The sequence below is a fragment of the Eublepharis macularius genome, chromosome 1, assembly GCF_028583425.1.
Source record: "Eublepharis macularius isolate TG4126 chromosome 1, MPM_Emac_v1.0, whole genome shotgun sequence".
In the NCBI taxonomy this organism is placed as follows: Eukaryota; Metazoa; Chordata; class Lepidosauria; order Squamata; family Eublepharidae; genus Eublepharis; species Eublepharis macularius.
Window position 1 is genome coordinate 63,295,612 of NC_072790.1, and position 25,240 is coordinate 63,320,851.

The following is a 25,240-nucleotide window of genomic DNA, read 5'->3' on the forward strand; positions in this document are numbered from 1 at the left end:
ATAGCCATCTTCCTCATATGCAGGACCAAGAAAAAAAGACCCCTGGAGCTGATTGATGATGTTTGGCTTTTATTGGGCGGGTTGGATTCATTTCAGTATCATGGCTTTGCTCCAGTTTAATGAACTATTGATTTTCTTATTAAAACAGCATGTGCTGGTGTATTGGAAGAAAAAGCTACTTCCAATACAGTACGAGAAAGAAGGTCTCTTTTTTTGTCCTTGACAAAAGCTTCCCATCTCCCATATTTGCCAAACTTTCAAAGAATATTTTCCTCCCAAAGTTAATAGTGGGCCAGCTTGTCCATAGCTTCTTATGCTTGTAAAACACTTCCTTCAGTTTTTGTGGGTAAGGTCTGTACTGGAAGAAGAACAAAGCCAAGTTCAGCTGCTCCAGGGCAAAAGCCCTTTCTTTCTGCTGCCCATGACTTACTTGAACTATCTGTCTTTCCCTAGGTTGCCTGAAAGCTTTCCTGAACTACAAAACCTAACGTGTCTTTCTGTAAATGACATCTCACTACAAGCATTACCTGAAAATATTGGAAAGTAAGTTCTCTGACAGTACAAGCAGTTAGAGACCCACTGGTATGGGGAAGGTCTAGTTCAAATTTCACTGCAGCCAATGAAACTCATAAGTAGCGTTAAGCAAACAACTATTCTCTTAGCCAGTGTGGTCATACTGGTTAGCATTGGATGAGAGTTATGGAATCCTGGGTTTGTATCCCCATTCAGCTATGAAGTTCATTGATTTTGGGCCAGCCACACACACACAACTTAATCTACATCCCAAGGTGGCTGTGAGGGTGTAAAATCAAAGAGGGGGTTTGCCATCTTGATCTTCTTGGAGAAAAGGCCGGTTAAAAATACATGTGGCTTCATCTCAAAAATATTGTCTTTATTATGGGAAGTACCTTGTTGTAAATATATATTTGCATAATGTAATCCTCAAATTTGAATAAATTATGTGGAAAAGATGATGTCAAATGGGAAGTGTCCCTAAATATTTATGACCTGTGTAAACATTTGCAGTTTCTGGGAAATAAAAATATAGGATTGCTTGGAGATGGTGGGATGGAAGCTGCTTTGTTTCAAAGAGTGTCTTTATCTAAAGTGGCTATGTACATTAGGGATTGTGTGCCTACAAGGTAGAGTTTTCTGTTTTTGCTGGTCTGTGACTAAACACAATGCCTAAAGTATGTGTGTGTTGCTTGCTTGGCCCTATCTTTGGAAGGAGAAAATCTGCTATAGCAAAAAAACCCTGCAAAAAGCCCTTGGTTTGAATGGTGAGTTTGATGTTGAGATGATTGCAATAACCATGTTTCCCCCCTCCCCAGCTGATCTAACCTTTAATTAAAGAGTTGCCTAGATATGGAGAGAGAACTGCTTTGCTTTTGCTCAAAGATGCAGAGAGACAAGGGGTATATCTGGAACGACCCCATTTCTATTGGTGTGCATCATGATGGCTCTGGAAAGTGTCTGTATCTGGAGTTACAGCTATTTGAGCAAGCTATAGTGCTTTTGAATTGTTTTTTTTTTAAATAAAATTTTTATTAGTGAGTGGAAAAACAAAAGAAAATTTTCCAAATTTAACACAAATAATCCCATTTTTTCTCCTTGCTCTGTCCCCCACCCTTTTTCTCCCCCATCCCTATTGACTTCCAACAGCTTTCCAACCCTTAACCCTTCTTATTACTTAAATCTATTTCATTTATATTTTCCTACCAACTTTAAATCATAATATCTCTTATTCTAAGCACATTCTTATTTTTTACATAGCCTCTATCAAACCTACTATCAATATAGTATATCTCATATCAATATAGCATACCAATATAATATGATATATAGCACATTCTTATTCTTTTACATAACCTCTATCAAACCTACTATCAACATAGTATATCTCATGTCCATATAACATACCAATATAATATAATATATAGCAGGGATCGCCCTATCTCTTAATTTAAACTTATTCTATTTCTTTTCTTTTAAGCATATACTCCATCAAATACACTATCAATATAGTATATATCACAATAATATCTTATATATATGTTGTATGCTATGCCACCAATGTAGCACAGCACACAACACCACATAGCACAACCACATATTATGTTATAATGTAGAATCTGATCCACTAACCCGTTATTTTATGTTATATATCATATATAGTATACCTCATTGAGATATCTGTTTACCCCTTCTCATTATCCCATATACTCAATGTAAAATCCCCTTAAATATTATATTAGCTTAGATTATAATTACATTCCCCCTAAATGGTAAGCTCCCTTCTCTCTTCTCATTGCAACATTGTTCTTTAAAATTTTTCAAACTGCCACAGTTCTCCTTTTACATCCCACTTTCTTTCCAAAAATTGTTTCAGTTTCCCCTGGTCAACAATATATTGTCCTAGGTCAAGATCTTTGAGTTTCCTTGTCATTTTGTCCATTTCTGCCATGTACAGCAATTTGTAAATCCAGTCTTCTACAGTTGGTATTTCTTGTGTCTTCCATTTCTGCGCATACAAAATTCTTGCTGTTGGTGTCATGTAAAATAACAATGTTCTGTGCTGCATTGGAACTGCCTCCATTCCCAAGTTCAGTAGCAACGATTCTGGGTTCTTATTTATTTGTATTTGTAAAATCTCATTTATTGCTTCAATTATTTCTCCCCAGTACTGTTTAGCTACTTCACATGTCCACCACATATGGTATAATGATCCTTCATGCTTTTTACATTTCCAGCACTTGTCTGACATGTTAGTATTTCCTAGCACAATTTTCTTTGGTGTTAAATACCATCTGTAAATCATTTTGTACACATTCTCTTTAATGTTCGTACAGGTTGAAAGCTTCGCTGTATTTTTCCATAGGTACTCCCATGCTTCCATTGTTATTTCTTTATGAAAATTTATTGCCAACTTCACCATCTGGACTTTTACTGTTTCGTCCACCGTAAACCATTTTAAAAGTAATTTGTAAATCTTGGATATTTCTTTCTTGCCTTCTTGTAGTATCACTTCCTCTAACTCCGAATTTTCCAATCTTATTCCTCCTCTCGGGCAGTCCGCATTATAAAGGTCTCTGATCTGTCTGTACTGGAACCATCCATAACAAGGAGACAATTCTTCTTCTGTCTTTATTCTCAGCTTTGAATATTGTATTTGTGTAATCTCCTTGTAAGTTAGACATTGCTGTTCATTATTGACAGTTCTCGGATCTATTACTTCATACGGAACCACCCATGAAGGAATTCCATCTTCCATATACAACTTGTATTTCTTCCAGACCGTGAAGAGGCTTCTCCGAATATAGTGATGCAAAAACAAAGAATCTGCTTTTACTTTGTAAAAGCATGTATGCGTGCCATCCAAATATTTTTTTATGTCCCTCCAGGGCCAGCAACTTACGGTTTTTTAAAGTTATCTAGTCTTTCAACCATACAAGACATACTGTCTCATGATACAGTCTTATGTTGGGCAGTTGCAAGCCACCTCTTTCCTTCGCATCTTGTAAAACCTTCATTTTCACTCGTGGTTTCTTGCCTGCCCACACAAAATCTGAAATTTTCCTTTGCCATTTATCAAATTGTTTGGAGTCTCAGATAATTGGTATAGTTTGCAACAAGAACATCACACGTGGTAAGACGTTCATTTTTACTGCTGCAATTCTTCCCAGCCATGATAAATTCAGTTTTTTCCATTTTATTAAATCTCTCTCTATTTGTATCCACAGTTTCTCATAATTGTTTTTAAACAAATCTATGTTTTTCACAGTCAATTCAATGCCAAGATATTTTACTTTATTAGTCACCTCACAGTCTGTTATCTCCATTAGCTCTTGCTGCTTCTGTTTAGTCATATTCTTACATAAAATCTTTGACTTCTTTTTGTTCACGTAAAATCCAGCCAAATCTCCAAACTCTTTTATTTCCTCTATTACCTTTGGCATATTTTCAATTGGATCCTCTACTATTAACATGTCATCCGCAAAAGCTCTGACCTTGTAGGAGAGCTCTTTTATTTTCATACTTCGGATTGTATCATCTTCACGTATTTGTATCATCAATATTTCCAAAATCAGAATGAACAACAGTGGAGACAACGGGCATCCCTGTCTGGTTCCTTTGCTGATTTTCAATTTTTTTGTCAAGTCCTCATTCACTATGATTGCTGCACTCTGGTCTCTATAAATTTCCTTGACTGCTTGTATGAACTTTTCTCCCATTAGCAGCTTTTCCATGGTAGCAAACATAAAATCCCAGTTCAGATTGTCAAATATAGTGCTTTTGAATTGTAACACTATTCTCAGCAATCATTTTTTTAAATTAGTGCTGCCCCTGCCTTTGTAGCCCAATAGTCTCCAAGGCTATTTTGGGTATATAACAAAACAGTTAAAAATTGACCACAATTACATTTTTGGACAGAGTTAAGACCCATTACTTGTTGTCTGTGAACATTTCTTTGAAAGCTTATGTAGGAGAGATCTTCACAAGACCCTGGAAGCGATGAATTCTCAGTTTCCCAGAGGACTCTGAGCATGTAGTGCTTTTCTGTATTCTGTAAGCAAAGGTTTCACTAAATAATTGAAATGCAATTTGAGAAGTTGGAGAAGCGTTATCACCTGTTCCCTCAAAAAGTTTATAAGAAAATGTCTCCCATAAATTTAGGGTTTTCTTATGTGACTATGTACAGAAGTAGCGTTAGAGACAATATGTAGGATTTATGGTCTTAATTCTTATTATCTGTGTTGGGCTTTTCAGTAGAACAGTGCTGTAGAGACATTTCTGAGTCTGATTATAAAAGCATGGATTTCTCTGACATGTATGTCTGGTTTAACTATCCAGCTACTCAGCACCAAGGTTTATTGGTATGTAGGTTATCTATTTGTAGCCAGCTGCTGTAACTATGGTTAGTGAATTTGGAGCTCATACCCATAGAGGTCTGCAAATCCACTTTCAACTATAGTTTCTGATTCTAGTATGTCTGGTAATTGCAAACCAAAATATGTTGTATGATTGCCAATGTCACTTTAACTACTGTGGTTTGACGTAGTTTCTGAACTTAGACACTAGGTAATACATGTGAAGCTCTCTGGAACGCTTACATAGACAATGCTTAGTTTGGCTGTGCTTCTCAGTTTCTCTAAGAAGCCTCAGCTTGACCAATTTCACATACATGGTCAGCATTTTCAATCTATATCATCATTTGAGAATAGTGGATGCCATATAATCCTTATGAAAGTTAAGGAACTTCTCAGTTTCTAAACTTAACAGCTGTAATAAGAGCTTATTGAATATCACACAGTTCTATAAAATTAGACTTTCTCTGTAGTTGGAGAAGGAACATGAAGTATTTTTAAAAAGAAAGGGGAGGGGAGCCCTGGCTTTATTTGCTTTTTACCTTTTGTGAATGTTTTCTTTTATATAATGTACATGCTGCTAAGCCCACGTACAAGGCCAAGGGGGCATGATTGAACCCATATAAAAATAACACACAGCCCCCTGATCTTCAGGAAGTAGTTAAGATCTACTTGGTAACTTTGTATCAATTGCTGTTGTCCGTATAATGGTTCTGAGTCAGCAGTTTAGTTTGTGTATGTGTGTGACAACTTTTGGTGGGCTAGAATTCAAGCATGAATAATTATAATGTATGTTAAACACTGGTTTCTTCTGCAAATAAGCATACAGCATTGAATGCTGAAAAGGGGAACCATGGTACTAGGAACCTATACTTGTTAAGAGTAATTTTGTGGTTCATACACTCAAAACACATTCCATATATTATATCTGATTATATTTTGTGCTCTGTTTGCAATTCTCCATCTGTTTGCAGAGGAAATCAGATACACAGGAATTAAAAGTGGGTAGGACCCTTGACCTCCATATATTTAATATGCTGAAACCAGTACCAAGATCAGTTTTCCAGATGGTAACTCATATGGCAGATTATTAGTTCAGATGTGTGGAAGCATGCATCTTCTTCCCTAGAAATAGCTACGTTTTTACAAAAAAATCAGTTAAATTAATGATACAAACGCATGGTGAAATCCATGGTGGGCTAACTAAAACCAGTTATGGCTTCAGATCCTGAATTAACATTTCCATTAAAATTATGCCATACATATATGATAATTAACTATGCTTAGTTGTTTGTATCCCAAGCTGTTTTTATTGATCAAAATGAACTATAATGTACTTAACAGATACAGGAAGAAAAAATGCATTAAGTGTAACTAGTAGCCATATAGTAGTTATCTTGACAAAGGCATAAGATCTATTCCACGCCCCCCCCCACCCAGTAACAGTGGAGTCTTCTCAGACTCAAATATTCAGAGCGATGAGCTTTGTACCAGGGGGAATGTGCTGTTTCTGCTCTGAAACACGGTTGGTTTCGGAGGAAGGTGCTACCATTAGTGGGGCTACAAAAGTTTGTTCCACACCTTGGTCTGTCTTCTGGTCAGTGTTCTGTCCATACCATGAACTAACAGGTAATTTGATGGTTGTCTGTGAATTCAAAGTTGTACACATGCAGCTGCTTACGGTCTGTTTGCAGGCCTTTGTACAAGCTTTGCAGGCCTTTGTTCAAGCTGCTGTAACTCTAAACAATAATTTCCGCTTCATATATGCGACACTATACTGCCATTTGCAATGTAACGAGCAGAGGCATTATTAAGTCATTCTGGTGTTTCCATTGGTGGTGGAATTTTGGTAGCTTTTTCCAAACTGTGGGAAGGTTTGCTGTTCAGAATATGGAAAATGACCAAGTAGTCATGTGCCTTTGGGAAGTGAGGGAGCCACGAAGCAAAGCATCCTGCACGAGGTAGACTGCTTTAATCCTGCAGCATGTTTTAATTTATTTACGCTATTGATAATCCACCTTTTTCACTGTGACTCAAGGGTGGATTACACAGTGTAAGTCGATGCAGTCAATAAGGTGGGACGTCCAGTAAGTAATATAATAGGATTAAGATGTTGAAATTAAAACCCAAGTAAAAATTGGAACAAAAATGAAACAAAGCATAAGTATTAGCATGACGTATTAAACGATCCAGAAATTACATAACCAGATAATACATACAGCAATATATAATACAGTAGAATAGTCCACAGGCTCTTTCCCTTTCTTAAAACATTCTTCCTGAATCAGTTTTGTTACAATAAAGCCCTATTATCTTTGTAAAGGCGCCCTCCTAAATAATTCAGTTTTGCATGGTTTGCGAAATGCCAAGATAGTAGGATCCTTCCTTAACCTCATCAGGCAGGTCACTCTATAAGGTGGAGACCACAACAGAGAATGCAGTTGGTGATCATGCCCATTTGCAGCTTGGCACCTTCAAAAGGCCCTGCTCAGAGGAGTGAAGCTGTCATGGTGGAGCATAAGGGAAGAGGGGCTCCCACAGACACGAGGTTCCATGGCCATGTTAGGCTTTGTTTGTAATAGACAATACCTTGAATTGAACCTAATAACTGATGGGTAGCCACTGGAGTGACTGCAGAATGAGGCTACTATGTATGCTTTGCCTTGCATCCAGCCACAAGATTCTGTACCAACTGGAATCTCCAGTTGACTTTGAATGGAGTGCATTACAGAAGGCTAGTCTTAATGTTACCATTGCTTGGATCTAGGTGGCTGGATTAGCCAAATTCAGGCTAATCCAGGCTAATCTTCTGCGCTAAACTAAGTCGGTAGATAGCGTTTTGTGCAGTTGCATTAACTGGCTTCTCCATCACTAGCGTTGGGTCCAGTACACCCCCTAAATAGTTGATTGAGTCTGTGAGGATCAGCTGAACCTCATTGAAGGTGGAAAGCATAACATCCTTCAGGATCTCTGCTTTCTCTGCTACCATCTACTACTACTCTACTGTCTTGTCTGGATCTAGTTTCAGTGTGTTCGCTCTTGTAGCCATGTAACTACAGCCAATAGGCAGTGATTCAAGACATCTACCATGTCACAAAGTGATTTAGAAAAAAAAATGTTGAGATGGGTGTTATTCAGCATATTCATGACAGCCAGCCCCAAAAATTAGGAATGATTTGTCCTAAGTGCTTTACATAAAAGTTAAATAGAATGAGGATTAGCAATGTGCCTTGTGGAACCCCAGGCCACAAGGTGTAGGTCCCACACTGATAACAGTTGGTCTGATGGCAACCCTTTGAGTTGTGTGTAGAATTATTTAAACCAGTCCAGAGCACATCCTTCAGTACCTACTTCTGTTTCCAAAGTCATCAACAAAATGTTATAGTCCACTTCAGTGTAACGATGTACTTAGTCTCTGTTGAAAACAGGCATCATCCAAACAAAGGGTAGCATGCATATATTGCTCACACCTTTGAGAGTGTAAACTGGACCTCTACCAAGTTGTGTGGTACACTTACAGTGCAATCCTAAGAAGAGTTACTCCAGTCTAAGCCCATTGAAATCAATGGGCTTAGACTGGAGTAACTCTTCTTAGGATTGCACTGCTAATACCTGAACTACTGTATGGATAATAGCCCCAAACCACCCAGCATCTTCAAGATGGTATCTGTAAAAATGTGTTGTTGAAGGCTAGCCGTTCAGCATTTGAACAGAGTAGTAGAGCTGGGCACAAACTGCATTTGAAAAGGTGAGATTTTAAAATATACACACACACTTTGCCCTCCTAGGGCCTTCAGGGTGGCAAACCTTGTCAATCCCTCACTTCACAATTCTGACTCCCATGCCTACTTAACTCTTTGCTTTCAGAAACTTTACAGGAAGCCTGTTGCCACCTATAGCCTGATGGTGTAAATCAGTCCTACCTGGCCTGAACTGCCACAGGCGTATCATATATTTAAAATCGCTACAATGTGAACTGATGCATGAGCCGGCCAAATACTATTATTTCAAGGTTTTCTTCCCAGTAGCTGCAGTTTTTTCAAAGAACTGCCAGACTCAACTATGATAGGCAATCTGGTGCAAAAACTGAACGCTTACAAGTTGAAAGATTAATCTCATACAAAGCAATCTTGCACAGAATTAGTCTATTCCCATTGAAATCAGTAGAGGTACTTTGCCTTAGATTGCCCTGTCAGTCAAGTAAATAGGTCTTTAATGTACTGTGAGGGCATTAATGTACTATGTGGTGACATCTGGCTTTTTTGCTCAGATTTACCTTTCAACTGATACAGTTGCTGGGTTAGTCATAGAGCATCCCGTCTTCCATAATGTCTCTTTATGCAAATAGATAGCAACTGAGATTTTATGTAAGATATTAACTAGCAGAATGTAGTCTACTTTTCAGGTATGGAGTCATAGAAATGTAGTTCTCAGTAGTTGCAGTGTGGCAGGATAGGTAGGAAATTAATGTGGTTGTGCTTTAATATGTAAATACATAATTACACTGAAAATATCATTCACATTTGAATGAGAAATCACCCTATTGAAGAACAGCTCAGATCTGTAACTGACCCAACAACTTGAGTCTACTGAAAAGGGTATGTTTTGAAATAGAATCCCCTTGGGCTTCTAATTGGTCCCATTCTTCAAGCAAGGAGGACATCTGGAATGTTGAGAAAAACAATTGCATCCTCCCTCTGTTGGTTTGGCTGCATTCTTGCATGGAATTTAAATTCCTCAAAACATAACTTCGAGGTTTGGTTAGAGAGCTTCATTTTTTAAATATCCATTACACTGCACATTTAGTATTTGGAATTGCATACAGTATTCCAAACTTTATATTTGATAGCATCATATTTTTAAAATGTTTATTTCATATTCTCGACAGTAACATTCCTGGAACGTCCCAGGGTTTATTAAAAATGAATACAACTGAACAGTAGTGCTCAACAGTAAAATGTACAACAGGCAGATATTCTAAATTCTATACATCTGTAGTGTTTAAAAACCCCTTCATGTACTGTTGAATTATTGTAAATAATCTGCATTAAGAACTAATGTGTAATGTTAGAACCTGTGTCAGAGTTGCAGAATGACGAAAGCATTGTGCTTACAACAGCCTGAATTGACACTGTTGTGCTTCCAACAGATGATATACTAGACGGAGTAAGGGATAAGTTCATACTTGGCTGTTAAGTGCTGCTTAAATAAGCAAAATTGGACTGTAGGGATTGGGAAAGGACTGTAGGGGAATTGGCTGCCATCCTGAGTCTGATTTGGCCATCATAGGAGCTAGGCAGTGCAACCCATACATACCTAAGTTTAGTAAGTAGCTCTAATAGAGTACAACGAATATGCAATAGGAGAAGATATGGCAAGCCTAGATTTATTGCTAACCATTTTTCAGTTTAAATAAACTACAGTGGTTATAGTCTTCAAAGGGAATCTCTGGCATAAAATTGCTGAACTAGAGGTCATTAGAAAATCATTCCCACTACAGAAAGTAATAATACTCTCCTTAGCAGAGCAATACAAATAATGCCATCTCCAGTACAGCAACTTTTCCAGGTCCAATTAAAACTGAGTTGTGTACAGCTCGATGTTACATAAGCCATAAAGGATCTTGACTGGAACTGAGGGAGCTCTCCCAGGATTGTACCAGGGTTGCCCTGAAACAGCGGTACTTCTCAATCAAGAAAACAGCTGAGAGTTGGTATTCTGACCCTTTCAAAATAGCAACCCTTCTTACCATTTTGACCCCATCCCCCAGGAGAGAGGAAACTTCTTGATGCATCTCAGAGCAGGGACATGTTGAGAAGTTTTGGGCAGAGAAGTCTGAATATCAGCAGGCCACACAACGCTGGTGCAGTAGGGCATATGTGGTCCGTAGACTGTATGTTGTTTGTACCTATGACTTACGACAAAGTATCGAGCAAGTTCATTTTTAGGCTGGATGTGTAGTGAATAATACCGGTTTAAGAAGGGGGGGGGGTTGGACGGAGAGATGTTTCAGGGGATCTAGAAGGAATATCCCAACTGAGACATACTTCTGGGGAAATTGAAAGCTTTTTTACTAATGGAAATACTCTAGTTAGTCCTAAGGAATATTTCAAACAGTTTGACAGGCCAGCATAGTTATCTGATTTTGTAAGTATTACCAGATAGTGGTGTTGTAGTGGTCAGTCGATTCTTATATTTTTTCATTTTGACAGCTATGTTCTGCATTTTGGTTCCTTTTTGGCCCCGCTGTTTATGAAGGTCTTTGTATCATGTTGTTCAAAGTGAGTTGTCCTCCAGGAAAGACTGTACTCGTATAAAACTATTACTCTTTAAGATGTCACAGAACTCTCCTTGCATGTGACACACTAATTATGATATCCTCTGAACTCATCATTGTGCAAAGCAGAGGCATCTATGATGTAGAAAATATGGCCATATTTCTGTTTTTATTTTGTTCTGCAAGGTTGGAGGATTAAAGAGATTATAGCATTGGGATAATGTCCGATTCCTTGTGTTCCATTTAGTCCTAAATAAAACCCTGGAAAAAATTGAATGTTACTATGGTGATGTTTGTAAAAGCCTGTGAGTGAAAAGCTTAGCTGGGTAATGTGACATTATTAATGTCACTTATCATGATGAACATTCCATTAATGGAAAGATATGACTAGCTAGACATACACTTAATTGAGCCTTCTATGACTTTTGTTACTCATGATGTTGTAATTACGAATTCAATAAGTAAATTTATATATTAATATTACAAAAAGGCCCACATGGTATTTCTGGGGCTACAGATAAAAACTATTATAATGTAGAATAGCTTAAAATAACCTCAATGTGAACTGCAACTACGATATCTTGTACAGCTATCTCTAAACCTTATACTAGAACTAAGGCTGTGTTTTAGGGAAAGTCATCAAACTACAATGTAAAATATAAGGGAATATTTCTAAATTCTGTCATTGCATCGTCTCCTTTAACTATTGTTCAATAAGAAAATAAAGTAATATATAAGATACTTGCGTAATTTATAAAAATCATAATTACAAGTTAATTTATTAGTGTATGATGAACACAATGTATCTCTATTAGAACATTTCCGTTTTGTCTTGTTTACTTAAACAGATCAGTGCATGACATCTCAGCAGCACTTCATAGTTTCTATTCTGACTCAAAATGGAACCTAAAAGTAGTGTGAATATTTCTCTTTCCATGTGTGTATTCAAAATACATATCTGTGTCACTTGAATGGTCTGGCTCTAAAGAACTGCAAAAAAGAACTTGATGCATGAGGCAAATCTTTTCTGTCTCTATCTACTGTAGCTCACCATACAATCTGAAGAGCTGCTCTGTAGGATTTGGGAATCATTGGAAAAGAACATGGGTTGTAGTGCAGCAGCTACTACTCAATTGGAAAATCTGTAGAAATCCTGACATGGATCCTATGGCTCCTTTCCAAGACTTCTGTTACGACCCTTTCTTTCTCTTGGGTAGTTTTTGCCTTTAATCTTTCTCTTACACCCTGTAGGTAGATTGCTGCCACCAGGACTATTATATTCCAAGATATTTTATTTAAATTTCCCCTTTAGTAACGTGCCCAAGGGTCAGGCCTTTTTGTGGTACTATGTGGCCCTGAGGAAAGGAATGGAATATAGGAATGACAGAGGCTTATAGGGAGCATATTGGTTTCATATATTTCTAAACTTGATGGTTTCAAAAGAGTAGTTCTCAATTCTTAAAGTTGCTTAAACCCAGTCACACAGATCTCTCAAGCTTCACACACAGATTGCCAGCTTTTGATATTAATTTCTCTCTCAATTACAAGTAAGACCTTTTCTCAGGAGTACACACAGAGCAGAACCACAAGTGACAAAAGGCACAGATTGGACACTTGTCAGCTTCCCTCAAGTTTTGATGGGAAATGTAGGCATCCTGGTCTCGCAGCTTCACTCTCTGACTGCTGTCCAATGGACTTTTCAACTGTCACTTGTCCAACATTCCACCAAGCTGCCTAAATTTCCCATCAAAACTTGAGGGAAGCTGGCAAGTGTCCAATCTGTGCCTTTTGTCACTTGTAGTTCTGCTCACAGTTTGCCTGCTTTTCCTGACTGAATGTTCTTTCACATACACACAGTTCAGGTTTCCACATAGGTTATATTTCTCTCAGACAACAAAAACAAGCTCAGGCTGCACAAAGCTTGCCTCTCTTGCCCTGATTGAATCTTTTTTCTCCACTCTCAGGGCCAAGCTACAAGTGACGACTGACACTTGAATGGCAAGTGAACACTCACATGTATTCCTCCCTGTTCACTTGTGCTCCACTTGTGCTCCACTTGATCACTATAGTGATCAAGTGGAGCGCAAGTGAACAGGGAGGAATACGTGTGAGTCTGTTCACTTGCCCGTTCAAGTGTCATTCGTCACTTGTAGCTTAGCCCTCAGTCTAAAACGGCATTCACTCCACCCACACTCATCAACCAATCATATCACTCACTCATCCTTCTCTTTCACCCCCACTTTTCATCTATACCACATCAAGCATTTCAAGACACACACACACATTTACTTAAAATCATTACAACTTCCTTCAACAGAGATATTTTATTCTTTAGAGATATTTTATTCTCTATTAAAAAATTCATTCTCTGGTTCTTTGTTGAAGACTAACTTAGCAAAAGGCTGTCATAGGATTGAAACTCATGCTTCCTGTCTGCTTTGTGCAAGCGGAAGGGGATTCCATTCATGAAATGCACTTTTGGATACAAAAATCGTGTTGCAGCAAATCACCTGGTGGTTGCTGGTGGGCCTGGCTCTGGTGAGTCCTCCTCAAAGGCCAGAACAGCTGTGGAAAGGGCCCCTTCCCTTCCCTTCCCTGCCCTTTTATGGATGGAAACCAAGATTTGAATGCTGGCAGTTCTGCTGTGGTTGTCAAGCAATGGACTTGAGAGCATTTTCTTGTTTGCTTCCTTCTGTTTATTTGAAGGGATCTAACATCTCTCTCTCTCTCTCTCTCTCTCTCTCTCTCTCTCTCTCTCTCTCTGTGTGTGTGTGTGTGTGTGTGTGTGTGTGTGTGTGTGTTTAAAGGTTTCAGATTCTTTTGCAAACCTGGGGCTTTCCTCAGGCTTGTCTGTTTGTGTCCACAGCTTTGGCTATGTTGTGAATTAGACACGTTGATTGATTCTTGTGATTTTAGCAGCACTTTTACCTTGGGATGAATGTCTTTTTTCAAAAATCACAATAGGATAATACTGTTTCTTTCATCTTTTAGCCTTTATAACCTGGCATCACTGGAATTAAGAGAGAATTTGTTGACATATTTACCAGAGTAAGTTTTATACATTCAGTATTTTCCTTAATAGATTTTAAATTTCCTTTTTGTTTAATATTAAGACTAGATGTTGTGAACAATCAGAGGTTTGCTCATAATGTGCAGAAACCTTGCTTGTTGTGTATGTGAGTATGGGGTACAACTGAAGATGTCTTGGTTTTGCCTTCAAACATCATTTTTCTGTGATGTCCTAACATGAACATCAGGACAAACTGGAGTTTGAAGAGTTTTTCTTCCACATAAACTGCTGTTTGTTCAGGCCTGCACTCAACCATTGCAAATAATTTGAGTTGGAAGACATATAGAAACAAGGAATCTTCAGTTGTTGTGCAAGAAGGAGCGAAGGAGAACATGACACGGCAGCAAGCCAAGCTCATGAACATGCTAAGCCAGTTGCTTGTTCATGATGTTTGAATAGAGCCAAGGATATCCTATCTTGCTGAAAATATTGTACTGCTGAAAATGTGTACTGGAAATACATTGTTCTTTCTTTCTTCCAGGTCAGTTGCCCAGCTACAAAGACTAGAGGAGTTGGACCTAGGGAACAATGAACTTTACAACTTGGTGAGCATATCCTTTTCTACTTCTTGCTGATATCTGAACATTGGCAGCAATAATATTTCAAAAGAGTAGAGCTGCCAGCACGAGGTTGTGCACCGATATATTGTTCTCTACTAAAGACTTGGTACTCGCAGCTCATTGGGTACCTGACAATCTGTTCTGCTCCCTGATAGGCTTGAAGTAAATAAGGGAACTATAGACAGTTTTCGTAAATAGAGCTGTACAAGCAGGGGACCTGTGAGACTTGCAGGGGGGAATCTAATCCTTTCACTCCATTTGTCAGCCAGCCTTCCTACCAGGTGCACTGTTACTTCCACCTGCTTGGATCCTATGGCAACGGCTCCTGCTTCTTCCCCTCCTACCTGCAGTGCTGCCTGATCCAGCTGCCTGAGTCACACGGGGTGGTGGTAGCTCCCATTCTTTCTGCCCCTGCTTGCCTTGCTTCCTGGTGGGCTTCCTGCTCCCACAATACTAACCTGGCTCATGCAGCACTGACAGCAAGGAAGTCAGCCCTAGGAAGGGAAGCAGCCAGCATGTCATCCAGCTAGCCAGAGAAGGCATCTGGCTCCAGTAACAAAGTGGTGTCCTTAGTTACAGCAACAATGAAGTGATGAGAAATCCCATCTGTACTTTCTGACTGCTTTGGAGAAACACTAAGCAGTTCTGATTTCAAAGTGGAATTTATACAGCATACATATGCCACAATAAACTGTGTTTTGTGCAACAAACTCTGGTTTGTCTACTATATGTAGATAACAAATCCCAATTAATGCATATGGGCCAATCTGTCTGATTCTTGACTTTTCTGCCTCTTGGAGAAAAAACACCTTATGATGCCTTCTCTGGTCACACATCTCTGATACTCAGCAAACTCTCAGAATTCAGATATGACAGAAATCACATTCAGGGCTTTTTTTCAGGGGGAACACGGGGGAACAGAGTTCCGGAACCTCTTGAAAATGGTCACATGGCCGGTGGCCCCGCCCCCTGATCTCCAGACAGAGGGGAGTGTAGATGGCCCTCCGCACCGCTGCGGAGGGCCATCTAAACTCCCCTCTGTCTGGAGATCAGGTGGCGGTGCCACCGGCCATTCGACCATTTTCTCCGAGGGCAACCCTCTGAGTTCCACCACCTCTTTTCCCAGAAAAAAAGCCCTGATCACATTTGTTATAAACAATGGTTAAAAGCCACTTAACAAATCAGGATTTTGAACTACGATTTGTGTCAGCCAGCAAACCCCTTTGTTTAGACTGTGCCTTCAACATCTTGACTAACTGGGTTTGAGCAAGCCATGGTTTATGAAGTATGGTTGATCATTATGTTTGAATACAGACTAACCGTGCTAAGTTGGGAATTAATTCCAACCAAAAGTCAGGTTGCTTAAAATGCTACTATTGGTTTGGATTTCTGTCCCACTTTCAATTGAATGACATTTGAAAAACATTTCCAAAACCCGAAGTTACAAAAGTGAACTCTTAAAAATATAATACATCAGGATAAAATGTTCTCCCCGCCCCCCCAAAAAACAACCCCACCTTTGGGGAAGATTGAAATTCTAGGTACTGGTTTCATGGTTCCCCCAGTACCAGATCACTGGAAAACAGCAGCTTAAAGAATGGAAAACTGCATAGGCTGTTCAGTTTAATAACTATGAAATGTATTGAGAAGGCAAACTGTGGCAACTAAAAATACTCTGAGGCTAAATTCCTTGTAGCAATAGCTCATGTTATACTGTTTTTTAAAGCTTGCTATTTAAAAGCGAGAGAGGCAGGAGTGGGGTTGCTGTATGCAGTCATCGTACATTGCTGTTAGGTTTTTTTAAATATAGATGTTCAACTCTCCTGCACATCTTGTTGTCTTGCTCTTTAAGTCTCATCCGCTCTTAAAATAAAAACCAAAACTAACTTGACCATCTACTTCTCTTATTTCTTGTTGTAATTCCACAAACCATTATCCATCTGAAGAGTCATCATTGTATTGTTATATCAAATAGTAAAGTGGGCAGCTCATGCCAATCATGAAAGCAACAAAACGAAGCCACCCACAGACAAGACAGGGATTCCTATACTCTTGGGACTCCCAGCAGATTTTAAAAGCTACATTTTTCTCCATTTAAAAAAACGAAAGGGAAATTAGTCTGCTCAAGCAGATCATGTAGAATTGGGGGAGGGGAAGACTTCTTGGAAAGGGAGAATTTCTAAAAATGTTTCCCCCTCCTGATTCCTCAAAAGCCACAACTTGTCCCTTCTACTAGTATTCAGTATACGTGCTGCCGAAGCGAGCACTTCTACTAGCATCATGATCAAGTACCTACCAGAGGGGCAATGAAGTAGACCCACAAAGTAGCGCCTACCAGTTGTGCAGTGTGAAATAGACCCATAAGATAGGAATTTCTACACACTGTGTGAGAGGGAGGTCCCAGGTATGTAGAAAGATACAAACTTCTTCTTTAAAAAAAAAAACTCTTGGTAGCTGTGATCAGGACTGAGCATGCTCTAGAAAGCATGATATGCTGAGGGTGGCCACATGTCTTTTTAAAGGAAAGGTGTGTATAGAGAGGAACAGGAAATGTTGAAGCCCTTTTGAGGCTTATAGAGAATTGCAGAGGGGAGATCTGTATCAGGAAGAAATCTGGCAGTAGTTCTCCCACACATATGCACAGTGATTGTTTCCTCTAACAGCATACTTTTAAAAAATGTATTGTGCTTATCACAAAGTCAACTCATAGAGAGTACTGGAATTTCTGTACTGGGATTTCTACATACTTGGTGGGGAGGGACTGCCCCCCCCCCACACACACACCTCATCCCAAATAGCCTGATGAAGAGTGAGAGGGAATATTTCAGTATCCACCCACCCACCCACCACACCCACTGAAGTATTAATTTATAATTGTTTTTTTAAAAAACATTCATTTACACAGAAGGCTTGAGTACTGAGGATGCTCATTAGCCACAGAATTCTGGGGGCAGTTGAATATCAGAGCGGAACTACAAGTGACAAAAGGCACAGGTTGGACACTTGTCAGCTTCCCTCAAGTTTTGATGGGAAATGTAGGCATCCTAGTCTTGCAGCTTGGCTCTCTGACTGCTGTCCAATGGACTTTTCAACTGTCACTTGTCCAACATTCCGCCAAGCTGCCTAAATTTCCCATCAAAACTTGAGGAAAGCTGACAAGTGTCCAACCTGTGCCTTTTGTCACTTGTAGTTCCGCTTTCAGTTAAAGGGATGGGAAGAAAAACAGGGTAGGTAAAATTGGCCTTCTTTAATCCCCAGTAACTGTTAGTGTCCTAGATGTGATGAGGATCAGGGAATGGATTAGGTATTAAGAGGCATTCATTTCCTAACAATTCCTCTGCCATTTTGATTCAGGAAATTATGTGTATTTAAGGACTCCAATTCAAAATGAAGCCCTTGGAGTGAGGGAAGGCTTAAGACTGGAGGAAAAATGCTTCTTCTTACTCTTAATCATTTGTGCTTTTAAGGGCTCTTTTAAGCTACAAGGGGGCGCACTTCGGTTTGCCAGGTCTGACCTAACAACCAGCAGGAGACTGACTATTGGGGCCACACAGCCATGGCTGTGTGACCATGGGCAGCAGTGTGACGACATTTCCAGGAAAACCTGTAAGTGATGTCATGCCTCCCTAGGAATTACCAGAATCTCTATGGTAAAACCATAAAAGTTGATTCCTAGAGGACTAATGTAACTTTCAGACACTCCATCTGCCTTCAGGAGAAAATAAAAATAAAAAACACCATCAGTGATGGTGTGGTTTCACTTCAGGGTTATACCTTTTTAGGTTTTATCATAGAGTTTCTGGCAGTTCCTAGAGAGGTGTAACATCACTTCCAGTTTCCCTCTGGAAGTAACATCACACTGTTGTTGAAAGTGTTCTTTCCTTCTGCAAGCTGCTGGAGTGCCAGTGGGTAATGCCAACAGGCATGTGGTAACCCTAGATAGACTTATGGTGCCCTGAAATGGGGGTTGGGGGTGAAGTTAAGGGTGGGGAAATGTGTGCCAATTTCTAGCTTTCCAAACTCCCATTCAAAGGGAGAGGTAGAGTGAATAGCCCCATTCAGTGCTATAGCATTTCATTTAAGGATTAGATAAGCTGCTTTCTATTCATCTTGCCCAGTACATCACCTCTCTGTTAGGACAATTCTGATGCAGAACTAAGCTCTTAAGGTTCAGTGCAACATGAGAAGGAATTTTCCCATCTCTTCCCAGAACTGAGCAGTCTCTCACTAAGAACCTTACTCACCTTTCCCCGTGCTGAAAGCCAAATATTTGTCAGGTCTAGTCAAGGCTTCAAGCAAATTAGCATGTTTTAAACTCTAGGTTTATTCTCCTTGAAAACCTGGGTTTCTTAATGAGCAAAAAACAATGTTATTTTTTGGAAGCTGTAGTGTAGTATGAAAGTAACTAATACTATAGAACTGAAATGTAGCTCCATTTTTCCTCTTAGAAGTTACATACTCTTATCAAGATGATGAATAAAAATGCAACATCTTATGAAGAAGACAAATATAAAATCTTAAGGGACCATAACAAGATTGATCAACAAAAGTTCTAGGAAATTAATAAACAACCCCTCATCTACCAGAAAAAGTACTTACATTTAAAAGTATTGTCATTGCATGTTCTTAAGTTCATCAGCTTCATTTCAGCTATATAACACAACTTACAGTGATCTACTAGGAGTTTCAATTCTGGCTAGTGTGAAACTATTCATAGATCTAAATATTTATATAATACAGAATTGGATCCACTATATACTACATGTGTAGAAGGCTGGCATTTATGCACATTATGGGTATCTGTGTGAGGAAGTGTTTGGTTCTCTTTCATCTGCATCACCTTAATGCCTTCAGAGTCTGCTTTGGTATGTCCCCAAACTCTGTCCTTGTGCTCACCTGCGGGAGGGGAGCAGTGAACCCCCATCTCTTTTCCGGTGGAAGGATCTTCCACTCACATATTGATTCTGCACACGTTGGATAATGCACTTCCAATCCTCTTTATAGATCATTTGGGACGGATTTTTTTGTGTGTGGAATCACTGACATAGTGGGAACTTCGACTCCAAGCTATAATTTTAAGCACATTCCTGCAACAGAATAGAAGATCATGATGGTAAATCATAACCTGTTACACTTCTTATTAATCCATTTACTTCTACCAATGGCTCCTGTTATTTTAGTACATGACTACCCACACAGTGCAAGTAATAGGTGTAATGGCTTAGTGAAGTGCAGAGAATAGTGCATGGTAGAGAAAAGAATGAATCAGAGTAGCTGTGAAATCTGTAACTGATTCAGTGCAGGCAAGAGAGAGGCCGGGCGTGTGTTCAAATATGTAATTTTATAATTTGTACAATAATTTCTGAATTTAATGATATGTTCTTTGTTAATATTGATGCTACCAGCTTGGAAGACATAAGTATGTTTTTACTCAAAGGTTGCCAAAGACCCATGTGTTTTTACTTGTAAAATCTGAGGAAATGGAACAAAATATATGCCTTCTGTACTGAAGTGTTTTTTTTCTCTACTAAGTGTTTTAATGCTAATCTAAGTTACAGTGAAAACAGTATTGCAAATTGTTAATCTGTTTGTGTGTAGTATATAGCCATTTTGCAACTAATTGCCGTATGGGAAAAAAATTGACAAACAGAAGAAGTGTGATACATTCAGACAGACAAAATCAAAATCTTCAAGCAAAGCAGTTGGCAACTTTTAATTGACTCCTTTCCTTAAACAATCTGTAGCTGTGGATGTTGTATGGAATATTTTCTGTCTTCTTGAACTGAGGGGAAATTCTTCAAAACAGTGCATCTGTATGGGGGAAAGGGTTGTCAGGATTTGACCCTGGAACTGAAAAATGTAACATGTCAGGCTGCCTCATTTTCCCCATTCCTGAAGTTCTGTATTGTCAGCAGATTCAAAAGATTATGAGGATTGCCTAATTAATAAATGCTGAGCAATGATGAATGGGAAGGATTACAGTTATTTGTTTTTATAATTCTCTGCATAGGTTTATGTTTAATTTTCTATATAGGTTTGAGTTGAAATTTCCTTAATGCAGGATTTGAATATAATTAAAAACTAACAATTGTAGAAGAACTATGTTCGCTGGATTTAGCTAAGTTACCCAGGCATTTTTGGTAATAGCTTTGATTTCCTTTAAAAAAAAAGACTAATTGTGGTATGTTTCTTTTCTATATTACAGCCAGAAACTATAGGTGCACTTTATAATCTTAAAGACTTGTGGCTGGATGGAAACCAGCTAGCTGTATTACCTCAGGTAAAGTTTACTTCTCATCAGTTTATAATTAAATTAATTGGCTTTGGACACTTCCACTGAGGTAAAAAAAATAATCAGAAGGCTTACTATCCTTTTATTTAGAAGAGTAGAATGAAAAGTGCCAGTTGAAGTTGACACGTTAATACAGTTTCATCTCTTGTTTGATTTTACATGCATTTTGAAGATTTTGTGATGAAGGGATATGTTCTTTCTGAAACTTATTGATAGATCTGGATCTAGTTTCTCCTGCATCCTCTAGTAAATAAATCATTAGTGTGGCAGGAAAGTCAAGCAAGGGAATCAGTGTCCCCAGTACAGGCTATGTGAAAGTAGAGAGACACGAGTTAGCGAGAGAAGATCACAGAAGTCAGCACATGGAATTGCAATGTTGGCGGTAAAGGATTGTGGGGTCCCTAAAAGATTTCCAAGACTTTGTTGCAACAGCTGAAGTCGTTATATTAATTGGCATGTTTAACAAAGACAAACAACTTGAGATATTACTCTTGCCATAAGAAGTTTTTGATACTAAGATTTAATGCTTTTTCCCAATATGAAGAGTGCATCATGTGCGTTACTGTAGAATCCTTGAGTAGTCTTGCAAAATAGGCCAATAGAACTGTCCAAATATTTTTCTCTACTAAAGAAAGTACACTGAATACTTAGAGTGAAAGTCTGACTTTGACATATGTAGTTTTATAGATTACTTGAAGGTTGTATAATACAGGGGTTTTTTCAGTACTGAGAGATCTGGTGGTAGTTTTCAGTGGCAACATCTGCTATTAGCAGAGGGCCATTGACCTGATCTTGTTCTTCCTGTTCCTATAATGACTTTCCCTCTTTTTAAGCAAACATTTTTCCTCAATCTACTGTTAAGGTATATGTGCACTGTAGAGAATATGAGGAAGCAGTCTAAATCCATGGTTTCTGGTTGATGCAAAGATTCATGCCAGTGCATTTAATCTGATGGAAAACAGATGCCCATATACATTTACTACACACTTGTTCTGATAAAATTTGCCTGACATCCCTTCTGATTTTACTTCAAGATATGATAGGGAAGAGTTGCTAGGAGCGCTTAAGGCTGGCTCTTTTACTGGGCAATATTGATGTTTGTCTCTTTTTACTTTGTAGAGACTAAAGTTAATTAGAATAGAAAAGTCAGCAGTAGTACTCTCAAATTTGTGAGAGAAGTTCCACACCCTCAAGACTCTATATTGTCTCCTATTTTTGTGAATTGTGAAGCTTTACGCAATTCTCTTTTGGGCAACTGGGCCGGGGGGGCGGGGGGGGGGGCGGAGTTGAAGAATGGAGACATTCTACATAGCAGAAGTGAGCTGCAGTTTTGGAATGTCTGCATTCCACAATCTTTTCAGCTGTGTTGATTCAATAGTGTTGACTGTTGTGATAATTGAAGTGCTGATCCACGACAGAATGTGTGTAGGCGTCAACTTACAGTCAGGGTGTGCTTTTATGGGGACAGTATTAAAAATAAAATGGTGCTAATTTTACAATCAAGACTCCAGACATCCTTTTCTTTATCCATTGCCAAAATGTAGATACTGAATAATATACCAAATACTTCTGCTACAACTGAACAAGATAAGGGTTAAAAAATGCCCCACAAGAAATTTCTTGTGCTATAAGAGATTCAGAATACACACCAGATAACTAATGACTTTACAGTACTGAAACATTAGTCAGCAGGGCTGGATTTGCTTAGGTCATTTAAAAGGGGAAGTTGCGTTCGTGAACCGGAGTTCTTTCACCTTGAATTAGTAATCAGAGTTGGGTGTTGTTTCATGTTGAATGACTAGTTTGCAGTGCTGGGTTGCACCCAAAATCCTGAGAGCAAGTGCAGTTGGGCTGTTACTACATGCTAGGTGTTGGACATTCATACATTTTACAGGCGAGTCACTTCTGATATAATCAGAATGAGGCTGCCTTATGGAAGAAAGGGGGGCGGAGTATTCTAGAAGTATTTTGTAATGGGACACTTGTCAATTCTTTTGGGTGTTACATGTTGGGACGTGACATAGATTGTTGTCTTATAGGAAATAGGAAGCCTGAAAAACCTGCTGTGTTTGGATATTTCTGAGAACAAACTGGAAAAACTCCCTGAAGAGATAAGTGGTCTGACGTCTTTAACTGACCTGCTCATCTCTCAGAATCTTCTAGAGGTGCTTCCAGATGGTGTAGGTAAGTGGAAAGTTCAAATAACACAAAGATTATCTGCTCCAAAGAAGTAGATGTCTGCTGCCATGCTTCTGTGCAATAAAATGTGTATTACATTTTTCTGCAGGATAATTTAGGGTTTGGCTTTAATGTAGATATATCTATCTCCTTATAATACACAGAGAAACAGCTATTGAGGAGAACACAGTGTTGAATTCTTCCTCTCTGTCTCCACAATGTTGAATGCATCTTGTATATGTAAAATATTGTAGTGTGGGTTTCCCTGTCCCACACCATTGGAGATAGGGAGGATATGGCCTAATGAGGCTGGAACACAAGTTAAGTTGTACTAATTGTTCAGAGAGGAAGAGATGGACATACCATTGTGTAGAGTCACTGTGGTATAGTGCTGTACCGTATTGAAAGTGTTGGGACCTCCCTCAGAGTGCTGAGGCAGAGATAAAATGGAGGAGACGATAACCCTGTATACTGCTCTGAGCTTCTTGGAGGAAAGACAGGAAATAAATGTAATAATAAATATTACATGAAATATTACATAAAATATAGGGGAACATGAGAATTCTGGCCTTGAGGGTTGAATAGTTACAGTAAACGTTCAGTGAAATAAAGCTGCATTTGTGATAAAACACATGCATGCATTTGTGATAAAACTGTGCTTTAGAAGAAATGTGGCACAGCCCTATGCATCTTCTTGTGCATAGTTCTGTTTTCACAATGGATGGTTTAATTCAGTTGAAAAATAAAAAAGAATCTGATGAGCTATTGTTTGCGTATTCCCCCATTGTCAGATTTATTTATTACTTAATGTATTTTTCTCCTACTTTTTTCCCCAGTGGGGATCCAAAACAGTTTACAAAAATACAGTATAATTTAAACAAAACACAGTATAAAAACAAATATCCCTTTCCTCCAAATACACAAATCATCCTGGGCAGATGTCTACCATGTTATTCTACCAAGGCCACAGGCTGCAAACTATGGGGTAACTCTGACTCACGCTGCTGCCATGCCCAGACCTTAAATACTGGCAGCAGCAAAGAGACAAACATTCAGCATGGATCTTACAGGTTGACAGCCATCTTTGCACAATCCCCCTCCTGCTGAGGGCTATGATATATAAAAAAGGGCAAATGATTATAAGTTATATAAACAAGTTATTCATATCCAAGTTAAAATACTAATTCCTTTCTGTGCCGTCCTTGAACAACTTAAATAAGAATACATTCACAAAATTCACTGAGACGAATGCTTTGGTATGATCTTTTCAGTGATTGAATGTTCCAAGATGGTCAGCAACTTTAAAAAAAATGAAATACAAACCTGAATGTTATAAGTATAGAGTGCTTGTAAAAATGTACTACTCTGCAGTAGTTTTGTATGGTTGTGTTTGGTGAGGGATATTATCTGAGGAGAGAAAACCGACAGGTGACTTCTGTTCAGGGTTCCTTCTGGTAAAGTTCTTGTTCACAATGTGGCTGTCTTCTACTTTCATGTTGGCTTTTCTAGGCCTTTCAACTCTTCTCAAAACTCTTCTGCCAAATTACTGTTCCCTTCTCATCATTTAGAAAAAAGTGGTTGCCTGTCCTCAGTCGTTGGCTCTCCGTAACCATCTTTATCTTTGTCATCCCTACACTTCTCCACTGGTTCAGCTTTACCATTACTTTGCCCAGAAGGTTCCTGCTCCATTGCATGACACAACCTGCACTCTCCTGAAGATACTTGTACCTCATACTCTTCTCTCTGGATGCTTATACGGTTCCACTGCACTCTCCTTTCCTTAGAAGCTTTTTTAAAAAAACCCATCTTCTCATTGAAGCTTCTCATTGACAGCTTCACCCTCGATTGAAATGTACCTAAGTTATCTGCATTTTCTTGCATTCTTCCTTCCCTGTCTCTCTGTTAGGGGAGGGACCTGTCTTTTTTCCAGTTACGTTAAAATGTGCTATTAAAAGAAGTCAAGTATTTTAAGTGGTTTTCAGGCAATAGTGTACTTGG

The 25,240-nt window shown here is 38.8% G+C and overlaps 1 protein-coding gene across 2 annotated transcripts in view; it reads left to right on the forward strand.

The window, feature by feature from the left end:
* LRRC1 (leucine rich repeat containing 1) overlaps positions 1 to 25,240 on the forward strand; it is an 86,952-nt gene that overhangs the window by 37,730 nt on the left and 23,982 nt on the right. For both annotated transcript variants that reach the window (XM_054999713.1, XM_054999702.1), the window contains exons 4-8: positions 454 to 543; positions 14,134 to 14,190; positions 14,694 to 14,757; positions 20,978 to 21,052; positions 23,104 to 23,248. In XM_054999713.1, the coding sequence (XP_054855688.1) occupies positions 454 to 543; positions 14,134 to 14,190; positions 14,694 to 14,757; positions 20,978 to 21,052; positions 23,104 to 23,248 (431 nt within the window). The remainder of the gene's footprint in view (positions 1 to 453; positions 544 to 14,133; positions 14,191 to 14,693; positions 14,758 to 20,977; positions 21,053 to 23,103; positions 23,249 to 25,240) is intronic.